Consider the following 20,212-nt stretch of genomic DNA (forward strand, 5'->3'; position numbering starts at 1 on the left):
AAAAAAAAAAAAAAAAAAAAAAAAAAATACAGATATTGATCTGTGGATGAGCACAAGCTAAGTTAAGGAGTCGTGATAGTCTTCTTTGGTCAGAACAAAGAATTCACAAAGATATAGTGAGAGATGAAATTACAAAATACAGATTGGTCCTACATTATACATGGTCTTCAGTATTGAGACAGGAGCTTGGTCTTGACTGCTTTTGGCTGTAAGGCCTCACTGGAGAGTTGGAAGGCAGAGAGGCATATCAGAGAAATCTTAGAGGCATGCAGGGCAGATTGGAGGGGAGAAAGACTGAAGGAATGGAGAGGAGTTAGAAAGCATGACAGGGACCCAAACTGGCAGGCTAATGGGATTGGAATGTCCCACAGCAGTGATGAAAGAGTTGTTAGAAGAATCAATATGAGTGTAAGACCAATAAATATCATAGGGAATGGTGAGTAAGGAGATTAAGAAACCTAGGTTTGAATGGTGGCATTTTTAATAGATATAAAGATATCAAAAGGCATGTTTGCTCTGAAGAGGAATGGGTACATTTTAGTCACGTTGGCTTTAAGGGAATAAGTTTCTGGATAGCAGCAACTGAAATCTTAGACCTGAGCTCAAAAGAGATGTCAGTGCTTCTATGAATCAACTCTCTAGGGTAGAGGGGATTTCTATAAACTATGCTGCAGAACTACACTGTCCAAGAGGGTAGCCAAAAGCCATATGTAGCTATTTAAATTTAATTAGTTAAAATTAAATTAAAATTTCGGTTCCTTGGTCGCACTACCCACATTTCAAGTGCTCAGTAGCCACATAAAAGTAGTGATTACCCTGTTGGAGGGTGAAGATACAGAACATTTCTATCATCACAAAGAGTCGGTTGGACTAGAATAAATATAAAGATTAGAGGAGAGAACCCAGGAAAAAAGTAGGTAGTTTCAAGAGATAAGGAATGAGTATCAACTTACTCATAATAGAGAGTGAACAATTTCGTTATTAAAAATTAGTTAACACATTAATTGAAAAGTCTTTGGTAGCTATGAAAAGTACAGTTTGAGAAGGAAAAATGGCTTTAAGATGTCCAGCTAGGTTGGGCATAGTAGCTCACACCCATAATCTTAGCACTTTGGGAGGCCAAGGCAGGCAGATTGCTTGAGCCCACGAGTTTGAGACCATCCTGGGCAACATGGTGAAATCCTGTCTTTACCAAAAAAATACAGAAATTAGCTGGGTGTGGTGGTCTGCACCTGTAGTCCCAACTAATGGGGAGGCTAATAAGGTAGATCACCTGAGCCCAGGGAGGCTGAGGCTGCAGTGAGCCTTGATGATCATGCACTGCACTCCAGCCTGGGTGACAGAGTGAGACTATGTCTCAAAAAAAGAAGTCTAGCTAGTAGAAGATCAAACTGAGGAGGGAAGAAATAGATGCAAAAGAAAATTTAACAGTAGTTACAAGATATCAATTGATGAGATTAAGGGTCAGTAACATCCAAGCCATAGGGTACCATCCCTGGTGCAATGATCTGGGAGGCCCTTCCAACACATTTCATTTATAGTGTCCTGTACTCAGAGTTTTCCCTTGCTATCTGTTGGACTGTCTTTTCCTGACAGTGTTTGGGGTTCACCTCCCAATCTTCTCTTTATTATACTTGATTTAGCACACCACTTTCCATCTGATCTCTACTTTTGCTGAGGCAGCAGAGAAAGAATGAGATTCTCATTCTTTATTTTACCTATATTTGAGATGTTGCTTTTTAATAAATTAAACTTCAAGGAATTATCTCAAGGTAACACTGGTCTCTGTAAGATATGAAATATAAAATATTTATTATTTCTATGGTACTTTTTGAAATTATAAGTTGTAATGTAATATATTATCACTGTGAGGAAAAAAATGATTGTAAGGTTTTATGTCAAAAGCTCTCCTCTGCAATCCCTAAAATGATATTGGTTGCATTTTTTAAGTTATGGTCCAAAAGTGGGCTCTCAATATGTTTATGTAAAATATTATGGCAATTAAACTTCAATTTTATTTTTCTTCTTATTTAGTGGCCCTCAGATTCTCAACTTGATTCTAAGGAACTTTCAGCTGGCTCTCAATTTGTAGGGCTCATGGCAGTTCTCACAGCATGTTTTTCAAGTGGCTTTGCTGGGGTTTACTTTGAGAAAATCTTAAAAGAAACAAAACAATCGGTGTGGATAAGAAACATTCAGCTTGGTAAGTTTTAAATGTTTTCTAATAATATTTTAAAAGTGATTATTTTGTTATATTTAAAGATTTCTATACATCTTTAAATAAATGAGCCTTGCATAAAATCTGCTATTGATCCAAATATCTGGCAATGTTTTTGTCTTTTAAAAAATTTTATTTTAAATCAATACCTTTTATTTAAGAATATGAAAAACTTACATCTGTGACATAAAGGTATATGTTTCTGTCTTTACTATTGGGAGCCTTAGTAACTTTATCGTTGGTTGCCACTTCTTTCACAGAAGTTTTTGCAAATAACTTACATATTTTATTCCTGGAAAGGATGATTAAGATAATTAAATGAAGGAAGTTTGAAATGATGAATTTTTGTGCCATTTGATTTTAAAATGTTATGTTTTAGCCCTTAAGTACTGCAGCATTTTTCTTATTGAAGGTAAATAGTTTAAAAGAAGAAACATCTCATATTGAAGGCTTTGAACAAATATTTAAACTTCTTTTAGTATTATAATATTTAAATCCCCCTATGAAGATTCCAGCATTTAATATTCCTGGCATACATTCATTTTGGTTGATGGTATATGGAACTGCCCATGTGAAAAGCAACTCATCTGCAAATCAACACATTCTATTTTAAGCTTTTATCCTTGTGACTTTGAGGTTTACCTTTGACACTGCTACTTTTTTTTTCTGTCCATATACCATTTTATACATGAGGAAACTAAAGTGCAGAGAGTTAAATAACTTGTCTAAGCTCACATTACTGGTAAGTAATGGACTCAGGATTTGAATCCAGGTAGTGTGACTCTGTTGTACCTCATCTGTCTTGATCAGCAGTCATATAGGCCCCTCCAGGCCCTACGCATTAAATTGTCTGTATTTCTAATGGCCTATATTTTATGTCAAATCTTCCAAATTTTATTAAAGTTCATCCTTCTAGCTGTTTTCAAATAATGTAATAACAGATTGAACCTTCATTTTATCACATAGGATTTCTTTAAGTTTCTCTGCAAAATTTGTAGAAATGTGTCATTTTTTTTTCTTGAAAATATTGAAGGTAAATATTTTTAATGCAAAATTTTATTAGCTTCTTTGGTTTGTCTAGATGGTAAGCTCACAGGCTTTAAAAGCATTAAGAAGTTTAATTCCCCATTTTAGAAGTAATGTGTCTATCGCAGAGGGGTTAAGAATACTTGGCTTTGAAGTCAGACCAGTCAAATCCTAATTTCATCACTTACCACCTATGGGACCATAGGGAAGTTACTTAGGTTTCTCTGCTTCACTTTCCTCATCGGCAAAATGAACTAAATTATACTACCTGTCTCATGTGTTACTATGAGGATTAAATGAGATTAATACATGTCAAGTGTTTAGAATAAAGTGTCTAGGCCTGGCGCTGTGGCTCACTCCTGTAATCCCAACACTTTGGGAGGCTAAGGCTGGCATATCACTTGAGGTCAGGAGTTTGAGACCAGCCTGGCCAACACGATGAAACCCCGTCTCTACTAAAAATACAAAAAAATTAGCTGGGTGTGGTGGCGGGTGCCTGTAATTCCAGCTACTCGGGAGGCTGAGGCAGGAGAATCACTTGAACCTGGGAGGTGGAGGTTGCAGTGAGCTGTGATTGTGCCACTGCCCTCTAGCCTGGGTAACAAGAATGAAACTTCATCTCAAAAGGAAAAAAAAAAAAATAAAGTATCTTACGTATAGTGAGCACTAATAAATGTCAACTCTTTTTATAAATATGCAATATAAGAAAAAATAAATAGTCAAGGTTTGTGTGAGTTGCCTAAACTTTTCTTGAATTGTAAGACAAAAATGGAAGACAAAGCAGAAATCATGATTCTAATGTGCTTCATGGATTTCTTATTCTTTGGTGACCACATAAGCTCCAATGCTCATAGAAAAAAATAGTAACAGACTTAATGTTTTTGAAAGAATACTTAAATAATTGCCTATCACAATTCAAAATTACAAGAACAAACTAAAACAATGTAATAGCATTTTTCAAACATCGAATTGTCAAAGATTAACATGGTAAGATCTAACATTAGCCAGAGAATAGAGAAGCAGTAAATCTATTACCTGTTGTTGCCAGGAGTCTAGATTGATATGACCGTGTTGGATTTCAATCTGGGAATATTTGCCAAAATTTTAAACACATGTACGCTGTAATGTAAGAATTCCAAGTCTAGATAAGGATCTATCCCATAAGAGCACAAAGATAGATGTCAGGATTATTGTTTCAGCCATTGGTTACAATCCAAAAAAATAGGAAACATTTAGAGGACTGGTTAAATAAATTATTGATATAATATATAGTGTAGTGATTAAGATCATATTCTCTCCTAAACCCATGATTTACCAGTAGTGTGAGCAAGTTATGCAACCGCTCTGTGCTTCAGTTTTTTCATCTATAAAATGAACATAAAAGTGTCTACCAACTAGTGTCATATATGGGTTAACATACATGAAGCACTTGGAATAATTCCTGTTACATGCGGTTATATATTTTCTATTGTAATCCATACAGAGGAATATTATGCAACTGTTAGAATGCAGTAGATTTGTTCATACTGACATGTATGACATATATGTATCCTTCTATAATGTATACTTTTTTTAGTAATTACAAAGTCTTACTTTTTTAAATTAAAAAACTTTAGCCAGATGTGGTAGCTTGTGCTACTAGTCCCAGATACTTGGGAGGCTGAGAAGGGAGGATTGCTTGAGAACCAGGAGTTGGAGATCCAGGCAACATAGTGAGACCCTGTTTCTTAAAATATATAGATATGCAAAGTGGGATGCAGTGGCTCACACCTGTAATCCTAGCACTTTGAGAGGCCAAAGGAGGCAGATTGCTTGAGCTTAGGAATTGGGAGGCCAGCCTGAGCAACACCACAAAACTCTGTCTGTGCAAAAAAACCCACAAAGATTAGCCAGGCGTGGTAGCATGTGCGTGTGGTCCAAACTACTTGGAGGCTGAAGTGGGAGGAACATTTGAGTCCCAAAAAGTCAAGGCTGCAGTGAGTTGTGATTGCGCCTCTGCACTCCAGCCTGAGTGGCACAGTAAAACCCTTCTCCAAAAAAAAAAAAAAAAAAAAATGTGTATATATATATATATATACATATATATACATATATGTATGTGTGTGTGTGTGTGTGTGTGTATACACGCACACATATGTTATATATGCAACTCAGCTGATGGTATTTTATATATGTGTGTTTATGTATTTTATATATGTATGTGTTCAAGACCAGCTTGGCCAACGTGGTGAAACCCTGTCTCACTAAAAATACAAAAAATAGCTAGGTATGGTGGCGTACACCTGTAATCCCAGCTACTTGGGAGGCTGAGGTGGGAAAATCACTTGAACCCAGGAGGCGGAGGTTGCAGTTATGCCACTGTACTCCAGCCTGGGCGACAAAGCAAGATCTTGTCTCAAAAAGTAAAAGGATAAAGCTGACTTAAGTGGAATTTTAGAGCATTTCACATCCTTTTCACTTCTTTGTACCGTGGACTATTTTAATTAATTATGAGTTTATTTATAAAAATTGCTTTACCCTTGTACTCTTTAACTGCATATATTTCAAAGACTACCCAGAAGAAGTGGTCCTATAAGCATGCATTTCTTTCTTTATAGCCCAGCAATGCTTCCGGGAATCTCTTAGTTCCGATAGTCATATGTTAGACTATGTTTTTGAGATGAGATTCAGCATGAACAAGACAGTTTCTGCTCTCATCAAGTTGACTTTCTCTAACAGTGAAACTTTAGTAACACAGAATCTAATGTTTTCTATGACTATTTCTTAGCCGTGATGTTTTTGGATATTAGTTATTATTATACTATCAAAACAAAACTTTATTTATTTATTTAGAGATTATCTCACTGTGTTGCTCAGACTGGAATGCAGTGGTAAAATCATAGCTCACTGTAACCTCAAACTTCTGGGCTCAAGTGATTGTCCCACCTCAGCCACATGAGTAACTAGGACTACAGGCATGTACCACTACACCCAGCTAATTAAAAAAATTTTTTGGGGCCGGGCGCGGTGGCTCACGCCTGTAATCCCAGCACTTTGGGAGGTCAAGGCGGGTGGATCACGAGGTCAAGAGATCGAGACCATCCTGGTCAACATGGTGAAACCTCGTCTCTACTAAAAATACAAAAAATTAGCTGGGCATGGTGGCGCGTGCCTGTAATCCCAGCTACTCAGGAGGCTGAGGCAGGAGAATTGCTTGAACCCAGGAGATGGAGGTTGCGGTGAACCGAGATCGCGCCATTGCACTCCAGCCTGGGTAACAAGAGCAAAACTCCGTCTCAAAAAAAAAAAAAAAAAATTTTTTTTTTGTAGAGATGGAGTCTTGCTGTGCTGCCTGGGCTGGTCTTAAACTCCTGAGTTCGAGTCTCCTGCTTTGGCCTCCCAAAGTGCTGGGATTTCAGGCGTGAGCCACTGTGCCTAAAACTTCTTCTTCTTTTTTTTTTTTTTTTGGACAGAGTTTTGCTTTGTTGCCCAGGCTGGAATGCAATGGCGTGATTTTGGCTCACTGCAACCTCTGCCTCCTGGGCTCAAGCAATTCTCCTCCCTCAGCCTCCCAAGTAGCTAGGATTACGGGCATGCACTACCATGCCTTGCAAGTTTTTTTACATTTTTAGTAGAGACAGGGTTTCTCCATGTTGGTCAGGCTGGTCTCGAACACCCGGCCTCAGGTGATTCGCCCGCCTTGGCCTCCCAAAGTGCTGGGATTACAGGTGTGAGCCACTGCACCCAGCCTTGAAACTTCTTAATGAGGAAAAATACTGTACCCCCTGCCTGAGCTTTTCTTTTTATTTTTTTTCTTTTTTTGAGATGGAGTCTCGTTCTCTTGCCCAGGCTGGAGTGCAGTGGTATACAATCTCGGTTCACTGCAACGTCTGCCTCCCAGCGATTCTCCTGCCTCAGCCTCCCGAGTAGCTGGGATTACAGGGATGCACTACCATGCCCAGCTAATTTTGTATTTTTAGTAGAGAAGGGGTTTCTCCATGTTGGTCAGTCTGGTTTCGAACTCCCACCCTCAGGTGATTTGCCCGCCTCGGCCTCCCAAAGTGCTGCGATTACAGATGTGAGCTCCTGCGCCCAGCCCTGAGCTTTTATATTTGTATATATGAATATTTGAAAATCTAGAAGTAGCAAGAGGAAGATAGAAGAACAATGACATATCCCAAATGTGAGCAATTTGCACATAAAATATTTGAATGGGCTAGCCATGTAATCATCTAATTTGTGCATTGTATTATTTTAGTGCTCCAAAGTTGGTAATGCCTGTTTTTTTTATATTCTATGTCTTTGTCTTTTTTTATTTGTATGTCTTTGTCTTGTAGTCATAATATAGTACTAAGTATACTTTCGTTAAGTTTACAAAAGCAAGTAAAGATTTTAAAAAGTAATCTAATTTTATCAAAAAGAAAAAGTTAAGTATAAAATTATTTGAAATCTCAGTGGAAAAATATGTCTCTTCAGACAAACTAAATGATATATCATGTAGTCTTTACTTTTTTTTTTAGGTTTCTTTGGAAGTATATTTGGATTAATGGGTGTATACATTTATGATGGAGAACTGGTATCAAAGAATGGATTTTTTCAGGGATATAATCAACTGACCTGGATAGTAGTTGTTCTTCAGGTAAAGCATTTAAAGTCTTAGATTTAATGCTAATAAACTCGATTTTAATATAAAGAATCAAAGTAGCTCCTGATATACTGATGTGAGGGAAAAAGGTTTCTCCTGTTAGTGATCTCATTGTGTCTAGTATATTCAAGGAAGTTAAAATAGAAGTGATCTTAATGCTGTAATGAAAACTTATTTTGAAAAGGGGTCTTTAATGAACTATGTGCTACTTAAATGTAACATAATGAAAATACAAGTTTAAGAATAAAAGAGTTGAAGCTAAAGGCAAATATATTTGATTTTTCTACAAGTCTTATCATTGTACAGGAAGTCTGTGATCAGCCATTAAGACCCAAGAAGCAGATCTAGATATTTAATTCTGTGACAGTTCATAGCCTCATATTGTAGTTACATATTGGAAAACTTCTGTCAAATTTAGTTTATATATAGCTTGAAATTGTTCAAGGGTTGAGTAATTAATTACATCTTCAAAAAATACATATTGAGAATTCTAGAGGATATAAAAATGAAGATACAAGTCACTGTCCTCAGAGCCTCCTGTTCTAGAGATGTTTGAAGCCTAAGAAGCAAGGTTCCAGAAAGGAAGGTGAAGACAGCAAAAGATAATTGTGTTTTAAAAGTAGATAGGATACTTCTATTTTTAAGATAACAGAAAAGGAGACAAGCATAAAGGAAAATTTGAAAACAAAATTTAAGAGAAAATTTGAAGTGGAGATAGGGCGAGTCAAGAGAGTTTATGCATGGATGTATCTTATTCCAGCAAAGAGAGGAAGCCCCCTTCTCTTAAAAAAGGGCTGAAGACACGAGAAAAATAAAGTTTGGTATAACTGGCATGAGGGATTCAATAGGGAGTAAGTAGATGAACGACAACATTAGTAAGCTCAATTGGCATAATTTATGACTTTCTCTAAATAAAGCTTTGATCGTAGAAGAGCTGTTCTGAAAGTTGTTACAGGGCCGGGGACTGTGGCTCACACCTGTAATCCCTGCACTTTGGGAGGCCAAGGCAGGCGGATCACGAGGTCAAGAGATCGAGACCATACTGGCCAACACTGTGAAACACTGTCTCTACTAAAAGTATAAAAAAATTAGTTGGCCGTCGTGGTGTGTGCCTGTAGTGTCAGCTACTTGGGAGACTGAGGCAGGAGAATCGCTTGAACCTAGGAGGCGGAGGTTGTAGTGAGCCGAGATCGCACCACTGCACTCCAGCCTGGCAAGAGAATGAGACTCTATCTCAAAAAAGAAAGAAAGAAAGGAAGGAAGGAAGGAGGGAGGGAGGGAGGGAGGGAGAGAAAGAAAAGAAAAGAAAGAAAAGAAAAGAAAAAAAAGAAGGAAGAAAGGAAAGAAAGAGAAAAAGGGAAAAAAGGGGAAAGGGAAAAAGGGAAAGGGAAAGAAAGGGAAGGAAAAAGAAAAGAAAGTTGTTACAATAGGTAACCCAGATTTGGAAATTGATAAGTAGTCTTTGGCAGAAAGCAAAAGTGTATAGTATAGTAAAACCTCATTATTAAAGTAGCTGAAATTGGGAATTTGTTGGGGACCAGGTAGAAATTTCTTTCTACAGTCTTAAAAAGCAAAATTAACGCTGTGCTTTAGGAAGCTTAATCTGACAGCAATGAGAGCTGGATTTGAATGGGGAGAAACTATAGGAAAAAGGCCAAATTAAGAGGCCATTGAAAGGCTGTGACATGACTCCAATTACTAATTTTACTCAAAAGTAAAAATATTTCACTATTTAGAGTGACCAGTCCTCCCATATTTGTCAAACAAGTGATGTTTAATTACTAAATTGGATAATGATAGACATTTTATTTGTAATACGGTCAAACTCCATTATAACAAACTGCAGATTGTCCTGGTAGTTACTTTTATTAAATACCTTTTGAAATAAGAGGGTTATTGAACAAAACCTAGAAGTCTATTGGTTATAAAAGATGTTTAAAATAATCCCTTACTATAATGGGTTTGAATTTATAGGACAAAAGCCTAAAGCTTTATTCAATAATGAAATTGTTTGGAAATGCAGTTTTATATACGTGTTTAAAAAAATATTTTTTAAAAACTTCTGCAGGCACTTGGAGGCCTTGTAATAGCTGCTGTTATTAAGTATGCAGATAATATTTTAAAAGGATTTGCAACCTCTTTATCTATAATATTATCAACACTGATCTCCTATTTTTGGCTTCAAGATTTTGTGCCAACCAGGTAAAATATTCTTTTATATTTCTTTAAATCCCTAAAAGTATATACAAATACTAGAATTCTTTGTAAGGTGATCTGATAAATTTGAAGAATCATTGAAATATAATTTAAAAAATTTATTTAACTATGTTTTAAAAAATATTTCAAATTAAATTCATGAAAGAAAGTCTCCTGAAAAGTTTTTTATACAAATTTGGCTGGCCAGAATTTTCCCAATAAATAAATCTGAATATTTTCCCTACAAAGTAAAAAGTCATATAAAAAATTTAATGTCATATAATGTCATAAAAATAAGTCATATAATGAATGACATTTTTAAAATACAGAATTTACATAACTAAAGTCAGGAGAGTGTATGACTTCCTTGAAGAAGACAGTTTATGTAGAGAATGTGGCTTGTGAGAAAACTCAATTAGGTGGTGGCAGGAAGAGCAGTTTGGAAAGGAATTATAGGAGGACTTAAAGGCGAGGCAGGAGACCCAGTACTCGGTAGTTTTATGGATGCTAAGGGAGAAGATAGCATCAGGAAAAATTGAGTGTAATGAATATCCATTACAGACGGTATTGAAAATTCTAATTTTTTGTTTATAATCCCAGACTAATGGGATTATATTTTAATTGCTTCCCGGACACCACTCTTGGTTTTCCTCCAACTTTACTCCTCTCCTGATTTTCTCAATCTCTAATCTTTGGAACCGCCCAAGGATCTTTTATGTATTTATTTATTTGTTTGTTTATTATTTATATATTTATATTTTTGAGACAGATCTCAGTTTGTCACCCAGTGTGCAGTGCAGTGGCATGATCGTAGCTCACTGCAGCTTCAGGTTCCTGGGCTCAAGCAATCCTCTGCCTCAGCCTCCTGGATAGCTGGGACTGTAGATGTGCAGTGTTGCCCAGGCTGATCTTGAACTCCTTACCTCAAGCAATCCTCTTACCTCTGCCTTTCAGAGTGCTGGGATTATAGGCATATGCCACTGTGCCTAACTCATTTGTGTTTTTGAGAGTAAAATAGGATTATGGTTGGAATTTGGCACTAGAAAAATATAATATGCTTTTTATATTTTTATATTGAACATTTATGGCTTTCTTTTTTAGCAGTCTAGACAATAGATCTGGAAAATACATGTTGACATCTGTAATCCTTATGAGGCAAAAATTTTAAAGCATTTCTGTTTTCCGCTTGGTATGGAAATGAATCACTTAGCTAGTGAAACCAGACTAATAGTGAACACTTATGTCTTAATTTCTTAATCTGAGTCTTATTCCCTGTTAATTAGATGAGGAAAGTATATGGCTTAATATAATTTGAGAATGTTTGGAACTTTCAGATTTTTAGATTTTACTTTAAAAAGCATACCTTTAAAAAAAAAAAACTGAGCCATATGTAAAGCTGAGGTAATTAAATCTTTGAATTATGCAGGGAAAAAACAAATAAATGAACAAGTAAACCAACAGAGGGACAAAGAGTAGTAGTTTGGCAATGAGAAATACATCTGCCTGTGAATTATGTTTCTGAGGAAATATGTAAGGTTTGTTGGGTTGAAGACAGAAAGAAAAAAGACAATGATACTGCTATTATTGAATGAATGAAAGAATGAATATGTTGAGAGTATGTTCAGGACACCAAGCCAGAAGGGGAAGTTGGATTTTTCCTAAAATAGATAACTAAGCTCTCTATCTTTATGCATCTTACTTTTGTGAAGAATCCATTTTCAGTAATAAATCTAATGACATTTTCTCAATCTTCATTCAATTCTATTCTAAATGTAATATTTACCTTTAGCCCCATTCCACCTCCTGAAACTGGGTTTTTGTTTGTTTGTTTTGGCTTCTCTGAAAGGGTACGCCTATACTTACCTTTCTGTTTGTCTCTCTGGTAACTTGTCAATCCTTGCTTACTCTCTTGGCCATCTCATCCACTGCCATGTCATATCTGTCTTCTCTATGAAGATAAGTTTAAATTTCACATAAACTCTAGATCCCTTTATTCTATTGACTGTTAGACATCCCTGCTGATAAAATATCACTAGTACCCACTTTCCTAAATTATTTTTCTTGTGCTTGTTATTTTGCTTATTGGTATTACCATTCTTTCATTTAGGGTTGCATATTCTTTTATCAAATGTTTATTAAGTGTCTACTATGTGCCTGCTGGCCACTGTGCTAGCTCCTGGAAAAGGAGTGCATGAATGAGACACAATTTCTTGTCTTCAAGGTCATCACGGTGATTGGAGAGACAGACATGAATAAATTACAACAGTATGATCAATGCAACAATAGAAGTATATATAATAATTCTGTTAGAGGATGCTCAAATCCTTGAAATAATCATTACATTCTGATAATTTTTTCCTAATATTTTTTACTGAGACAGTTTTCTCTCTCAGAACCATCTAAAAATTGCTGGCTTGAAAAACAGGTCGGTCTTCAAGTACATCCTGCTAAAGACATAGAAAGGAATCCTGCAGTGGATACAAAGGTAGATCATATAATGTTTCAGTTGAGCATGAACTTTCAGTCCATGCTATTGTGGACTTCCAGAAAGCCAAGAATAGTTCATATTGACTGATGAAGACAGTATCTAGTAATTAATAATTACCAAATCTTAATGTGGTAGCAGTTTCTTCAAGATACATTATAGGATGTTTTATGTTATCCTAATAATCTTATATGTATAGCTGCATTCAGGTCTTTTGAAAAGTCAAGTCAAATCTAGTTATTAATCATAACAGATAATTACTGAGCTCCCTATATATGCTAGGCACTGTGCGCACCACAGTGAATGCAGAGCACATGGTTGAGCAGGGGAGTGGACCTGTAAATAATATATCATTTAATGACAGTGTGGTAAGTTGTGCCTCCAGGAGTGAGTCTTGGAGACATTAGACCTGAATTGTTATTTTTCTTTAGAGGCAAGGAAACTGTGGACAGAGGGAATAGTTATCTCTAAAGACACTGTTGTGAAAGGATATGCTGTGTTCCCTGAGTAGAGTGGCTGAATTATAGACTGGGTGGCATGAAGTGGGAGGATGAGTTTGGGGGGACCTTATTATGAAGGGTCTTTTAGTAATAATTAGTAATTATTTTTCATTTACAGACAATTAAAAAAAAAATCCCAGGAGCATGGCTTTGAACTATTAGTAGAAACTTTAAAACCAAAACTAACTTATGTCTCTATAATAGCATTTTTAAAAATGTACACATTAAAAGTTAAGATTCCACTTTGGAAGGCCGAGGTGGGCGGATCACTTTAGGTCAGGAGTTTGAGACCAGCCTGGCCAACATGGTGACATCCCGTCTCTACTAAAAATACAAAAAATTAGCCAGGTGTGGTGGCACACACCTGTAATCCCAGGTACTCGGAGGCTGAGGCAGGAGAATTGCTTGAACCTGGGAGGTGGAGTTTGCAGTGAGCTGAGATCACATCACTGCACTCCAACCTGGGCAATAGAGTGAGACTCCGTCTCAAAAAAATAATAAAGTTAAGATTCAGTGTCTCATGCCTGTAATCCCAGCACATTGGGAGTCTGAGGCAGATCACTTGAGCCTAGGAGTTCAAGATCAGCCTGGGCAACAAAATGAGACCTCGGCTCTACAAAAAATAGAAAAATTAGCCAGGTGGGGTGGTTTGCACCTGTAGTCCCAGCTACTTAGGAGACTGAGTTGGGAGGATTGCTTGAACCCCGGAGTCGAGGCTGCAGTGAGTCATGATCGCAGCACTGCACTCCAGAGCTTGGACGACAGAGTGAGACCCTGTCTTTAAATGAATGAATGAATGCATGCATGCATGCCTGGGTGCGGTAGCTCATGCCTGTAGCCCCAGCATTTTTGGGGGCCAAGGCAAGAGGATCACCTGAGGTCGGGAGTTTGAGAACAGCCTGACCAACATGGTGAAACTCTGTCTCTGCTAAAAATACAAATTAGCTGTGTGTGGTGGCACATGCCTGTAATCTCAGCTACTCAGGAGGCTGAGACAGGAGACTGTCTTGATCCCAGGATGCAGATGTTGCAGCAAACCAAGATCGCGCCATTGCACTCCAGCCTGGGGAACAAGGGTGACATTTGTCTCCAAAAAAAAAAAATAATAATAATATTTGTAGTCTGGTTTACACATCCAGTGTAAATTCATTTCCAATTTATTGTAAGGTAGACTATATCTATAGGTATATAGGATAAAGAGGAAACCAAGAATTCCCTGTATTTAATATAATTTCCTTTTGTAAAGCATCCTATATAAATTGGTTCTGAGTTTTGCCTATTATCGTGGATTTTAAACTAAACTTCACCTTGGTTTAACATAAAAATTTTCCTTTCATATGTTCAACTAAAGAATTAAGACCTTTTGTTATTGAATGTGTTGCATACAAAATCTCTATTAAGGTGAAACTTAAAATCCCTATTAAGATGAAACTTCCTCTTGAAGTTATGGGACTTTAGACAAGTTATTTAAATTATTTAAAACTGTTTCTTCACATGTAAAAAATGAAGATAATACTAGTACATCTTCATAGAGTTGTGAGAATTCAATGAAACAATGCATATAAGCACTTAGCCAGATACCTGGAATGTAGTAAGTATTCAAGAATTTTTAGCCATGTTACTGAAACATTTTGCCCCAACTTATAATTGTTTTTATAGTAAGGAAATAGAGGGAACTTGTTTTGCTTTTAATCTGATTTTCTCTTTTTTATTTTGTCTTCGTCTTATTCAGTGTCTTTTTCCTTGGAGCCATCCTTGTAATAACAGCTACTTTCTTATATGGTTATGATCCCAAACCTGCAGGAAATCCCACTAAAGCTTAGTTGTATACTATCTTTAACTGGTTTTTCACGATGGTCCACTAGGAATCTCGACATTAATCTTGCACAGAGGACTTCTACAGAGTCTGTGAAGATATCATCATGCTGAATCTGATCATATTGTTTAAATGGTTAAAAATATAAAAGTTTAAGGATAAAATATGTGTATATGTAACAAAACACATTGCATCTAGAAATCAAAACTTGAGAGTATTTCCAGGGATTAGAATTAGAAGGAATATTAGAGGAAACTTGAAATCTGAGTTTAAAAAGATTTTACCTTTTTGATTGCTGCAGAAATGTTCTATGCACTCTTTGCAAGAGCACACAACAAATGTCAAATATCAATTTTTTGCAAATTAGATTTAATCTTATTAAATGTTTTTATCTTACTCTTTCTGTACAGCTATATCAAATCACATGAAATATTCAAAGTTTGAAAATTATAATTACCTATAAAGCTGTGAAAAAAAGAAGTATAATTTAAAAAAACATTTCACTTATCAGAGATTTTTATATTTATACAAAAGATTACTAAATGAAGGATTGCTAAATGGTTTTTGTTCAGTTACCTAAATATTAATAAAGTACTATTCTGGGTATGATTTGTCAGAGAATAAATATTATATCTAGATTTAATGTAGAGATACACACTATTTCTCCATATGAATTTTAAGATACTTTAGTGCTTCAATACTGCTGAAAGCAATCCAGTTGCTCCTGTGCTAAATAGTAGCCAGTGAATTTCATAGTAATGGAGGTTAGCCTTTAATCTCTTAATTGCATTTTATTTCTGTAAATCAGTTAAATCCTTAATTTTATTTTAAATTAAAATTTGTGTGTAATTGCCATTAAATTTTCAAAATGTAATTTAAAAGGATTTAATAATTTAAAATAATTATTGTGTAATATCTACATTAGAATTTTGAACTATCAAGCATATATTGTATACAGTTAGAAAGTTATTAAATGAACCTTTTACTCACTGATCTGTAAAAACTTCTTTAATCTACAACTATTGACAAAAACAACACTCAAACAAATATAATAGTACAGATGTCAGAGACTGAGACCAAATGACTTTTCTTGGAGACATTCCAGATTGCCATATTACATTATTTTAAACAGCACTATAATTTTAAATTCAAGCCTGCTCAGAAGAGCTTTTTAGGTCTCTCATAAACCTACTGTTCCCAGGAATACTCTCATCACATGACTGGGAGAGGTAGCCAAATTTTAATTCCCTTTCTGTGTTCCCACAAAAGCTGCTGAGAAGGAGCCACCATTTTGCTTTAAAATAGTGTTTTTTTTTTTTTTTTTTCCTTTTTAACACTGGAGCTGAGGATGCAGATTACATGAGTTACTTAATAAATTGGTTCAAAGGGAAGAGAATATGTTAGAAATGGTAAGGTGATTTGATGGGCAAAAATTCTATAATTTGAATATGGGTTTAATTATTGACTATCGACAGAATTACTGAGTATAAGAAGTACTTTATTCATTTCATTCATACTGTGTGTGTGTGTATGTGTCTATATATATATTTTTTGTTGTTGTTGTTTTGTTTTGTTTTATTTTTGAGACGGAGTCTTGCTCTGTCACCCAGGCTGGAGTGCAGTGGCGTGATCTTGGCTTAGTGCAACCTCCACCTCCCGGGTTCAAGAAATTCTCCTGCCTCAGCCTCCCGAGTAGCTGAGACTACAGGCTTGCCCCACCATGACCAGCAAATTTGTTGTGTTTTTAGTAGAGATGGGGTTTCACCATCTTGGCCAAGCTGGTCTCGAATCCCTGACCTCAAGTGATCCACCTGCCTCAGCCTTCTGAAGTGCTGGGATTACAGGCGTGAGCCACCGTGCCCAGCCCATACTGTATATATATTTTTAAATCTGTTCTAATATATATAAAAACTGTAAAAAAAATAAGTATTTTTATATAGCTGTCATGGATTTTGTTAAACAGAATTTGGCTCAAAAATACCATCTTACAAACTGTTGGGTACACTTGCCTAACATGAACTGGCAGTGTTACCTTGCTTTTGCAGTCTTAGTCTACAGATTGCAGGTCTCATCAGTTCCATCCAAAGTTTAAAAGCATTTAAAATTACAACATCTTTAAAATCAATTTGGTGGTGATTCCAAATTGGTACCAAGCAAACTTTCTGGATGCCCAACATGATTTTCAGTAACCACCCTTTAGAGTATTTGTTTAATAAGTTCACCACATTTTGAACATGGTAGTTTTAGACTGCCATAATATTCAGACTTATTACCTCCTGCTAAGTAAAATCTAAGTCCTGCATATGCACAGAATTCAAGACTAAATATAATGATTCATGTTTAGCGCACATTGAAGTATTGGTTGAGTACTTATGTATTAATACAGTGTGCATTCACATTTAATTGTTCAGGGTTAGTCTGTTTCTATTTTAATAATTTAAAAAATTATACAGGTAAATGTTTGGATATTAGACATGTTAGTTACAGTAGTAACACATTTTTAGGTATCTAAACACAATTTTCAAGGTTCCTAACAAAAGTTATAAAAATGTAAACAAGAGTTGTAAAAACGGACAAAGTAGTCAAGTATATTTTCAAAGCACAATTTTATTAGACAGGCATAATTTATATTTTGCTTTTCTAGTGTGTTTGAAAATGTTTATATTAGAGATTGGGCTATGTCGTTCATAATTTTTAATTCACAAAAAAGTAATCATATATGAGAAGGTGGACTTGTGTCCTAGGATTATATCACATATACAGATAATGCCATTTCCTTGTGTGTGTGATGTGTGTTTTGATGACCTCCACAGGTCTTACTGTATCAAGCTTTTATAATGATGACTCCTTCATTATTTAAATTCCTATACTTTTTATTTGTTATTACACAACTACTTTGTTCAATGTGAAAATGTGCTAACTCATGGTAGAAGAGTGCCAGTTGATAGTTCTTTTAAAAATTAAGAATATGGGCTGGGCACAGTGGCTCATACCGATAATCCCAGCACTTTGGAAGGCTGAGGCGGGCAGATCACAAGGTCACAAGTTCGAGACCAGCCTGACCAACATGGAGAAACCTCGTCTCTACTAAAAATACAAAAATTAGCTGGGCGTGGTAGCGTGCACATGTAATCCCAGCTACTTAGGAGGCTGAGGCTGGAGAATCACTTGATCCTGGGAGGCAGAGGTTGCAGTGAGCTGAGATCACGCCACTGCACTCCAGCCTGGGCAACAGAGCAAGACTNAAAAAAAAAAAAAAAAAAAAAAAAAATTTAAGAATATGGTATTTGGGAAGAAAAGTTTAAAATGCAACAGATGGATGTTTTAACACAGTAATAGTATATTATCAATTCTTCAATAAGTGATTTTAGAGATGTAGGCTACTTTTATGGTGGATTATATAATTTAGAGATGCAAAACTTAAATGTTTACATCAATTTATATTGAATGTCACATAATTTCATAGAAGGAAAGGTAGTTTGATATTTAGATTCTAAGAAGATATAATCTGAAAGGAAACTAATTGTGTTCTCTACAATTAGTTACTGTAATACTGATTATTCTTACATATCAAATTATTGAACTTTTAAAATGTCATTGTATAGTCATTAAACTGAGGTAGGTTTTTTCTTAAGGGTTTAGCATCACTCGTGATTTACACATTCACTATTATAATATTTAATTACTATGGGTGTATGCTTTACATAAAAAAGGCTTACAAAAGTTATATATGCTATATTGAAAGTCATCTTAAGAATCTCCAGGTATTTAAAGTAGTTACAGGAGCAGAGAACAAGCACTTTTATCAAAATCTGGTCCTATGTGCCTTGCTTTACCAAATACCTGATTCTTCTCGAGGGTGTTCCTGTAATTCACAACTTTGGACATATGAGCAAAATTAGGATGTTTAGAAATAAATACATTTCTATTTTTTTGGTTGTTTCAACATTTGCTCTTTAGATTCAGTAACAATTAAAATAGGTATATTACAAAAGCATAAAGATTTGTGAACAGTACTTACTTAACTAAATTGTGGTACCATTGCTCCATCATTTAGCTTTTTGAAACTTCAACAATTGTATAAAACTGTCTGTTGTTTCATTTGTTATTACAAAATATAATTTACTGTAATTTAAAAACTTTTTAAAATAATTTGGATCCTGACTTTGTCTATATCTGTATTTCCTTTGTTTAGAAGGGTTCTTTTGGGTTTGAGAATGTAATTTGTATATTTAAATTTTTTATGGACATGATTCAAAGGAATGTATAAAGTGATCTTTTGTTAAATGGCTTTTTAAATAAATTTCTCTTGTCATTTTTTGGTATCCAGCTATTACCTATTTAACAGATTTATTGGAATAGATTATTTCATAAAGAACTATACAAATCTTTTTCTATATTTCCTGATTTTCCTATTTACCTGTGTCTATGACCTAATCTATTAATCTTCTCTTTTTATATATAAATAATGAACCGCTTAATTTTTTTCTCTAGCTCTGTAGTACCTCTATCACTATCATATGTGATCTTTCTTCCTTTTCTCTAGCCTGTACTCTAGCATGAACGACTGGGTTGGCCAGGTCCAGTGGCTCATTCCTGTAATCCCAACACTTTGGGAAGCCAAGGCAGAAGAATTGCTTGAGCCCATGAGTTTGAGGCCAGCCTGGGCAACATATGGTGACCTAGTTTCTACAAAAATTAGCTGGGTGTGTTGGCATGCATCTGTGGGCCCAGCTACTCAGGAGGCTGAGGCAGGAGGATTGCTTGAGCCCAGCAAGTTGAGGCTGCAGTAAACCATGATGATACTACTGCACTCCAGCCTGAGTGACAGTAAGACTGTGTCTCAAAAAACAAACAAAACAAAAACCCAGACAACAAAAAAAGAAAGACTGGGTTTATTTAAACTAGCTAGAATTTATCTTTCTATATGTTAGTAACAGCCTAACAGGTTTTTTGTTTTAAATATCTGTAGACTAGCCTTAACGTTAAGTAATTATTCTTCATAATTTGAATGTAATTGCTTCAGTTGTGACCGCCAATTGAATGCATGGTGATCAATGGTGATGATATACAGGATTTTAGTCCTGTATTTACTACTGAAGTAACCTTACACAAAATACTTTGTAAAAAAAAATCACTAAAGTGCCAGCCTTTCAAAAATGTATATTTTTCTTTGGTGACCTCTCATGAAAAGCACTAACCTAAACTATTTAATTCTCTTTTTTATATTATAATACTTCTTTTGTTGGAAATATATCACAATCCTCAAGTCTCAGTGCTATGCAAAAGTATCTTATAATCTGAATCTTATAGATAATACTGCCTGTTTTTTTTTTTTTTTTTTTTT

At 35.5% G+C, this 20,212-nt stretch overlaps 1 protein-coding gene across 3 annotated transcripts in view; it reads left to right on the plus strand.

The window, feature by feature from the left end:
* Positions 1–20,212, plus strand: part of SLC35A3 (solute carrier family 35 member A3) — a 68,091-nt gene that overhangs the window by 39,594 nt on the left and 8,285 nt on the right. For 2 of the 3 annotated variants that reach the window (XM_017547638.2, XM_017547634.2), the window contains exons 5-8: positions 2,035–2,203; positions 7,744–7,862; positions 9,937–10,070; positions 14,782–16,207. In XM_017547638.2, the coding sequence (XP_017403127.1) occupies positions 2,035–2,203; positions 7,744–7,862; positions 9,937–10,070; positions 14,782–14,872 (513 nt within the window). In that variant the 3' untranslated portion in view covers positions 14,873–16,207. Of the gene's footprint in view, positions 1–2,034; positions 2,204–7,743; positions 7,863–9,936; positions 10,071–14,781; positions 16,208–20,212 lie in introns of those variants that run through there. The other variant, XM_017547636.2, reaches the window with a different exon arrangement.

This window comes from Cebus imitator, unplaced genomic scaffold (genome assembly GCF_001604975.1).
Source record: "Cebus imitator isolate Cc_AM_T3 unplaced genomic scaffold, Cebus_imitator-1.0 Scaffold199, whole genome shotgun sequence".
NCBI lineage: Eukaryota > Metazoa > Chordata > Mammalia > Primates > Cebidae > Cebus > Cebus imitator.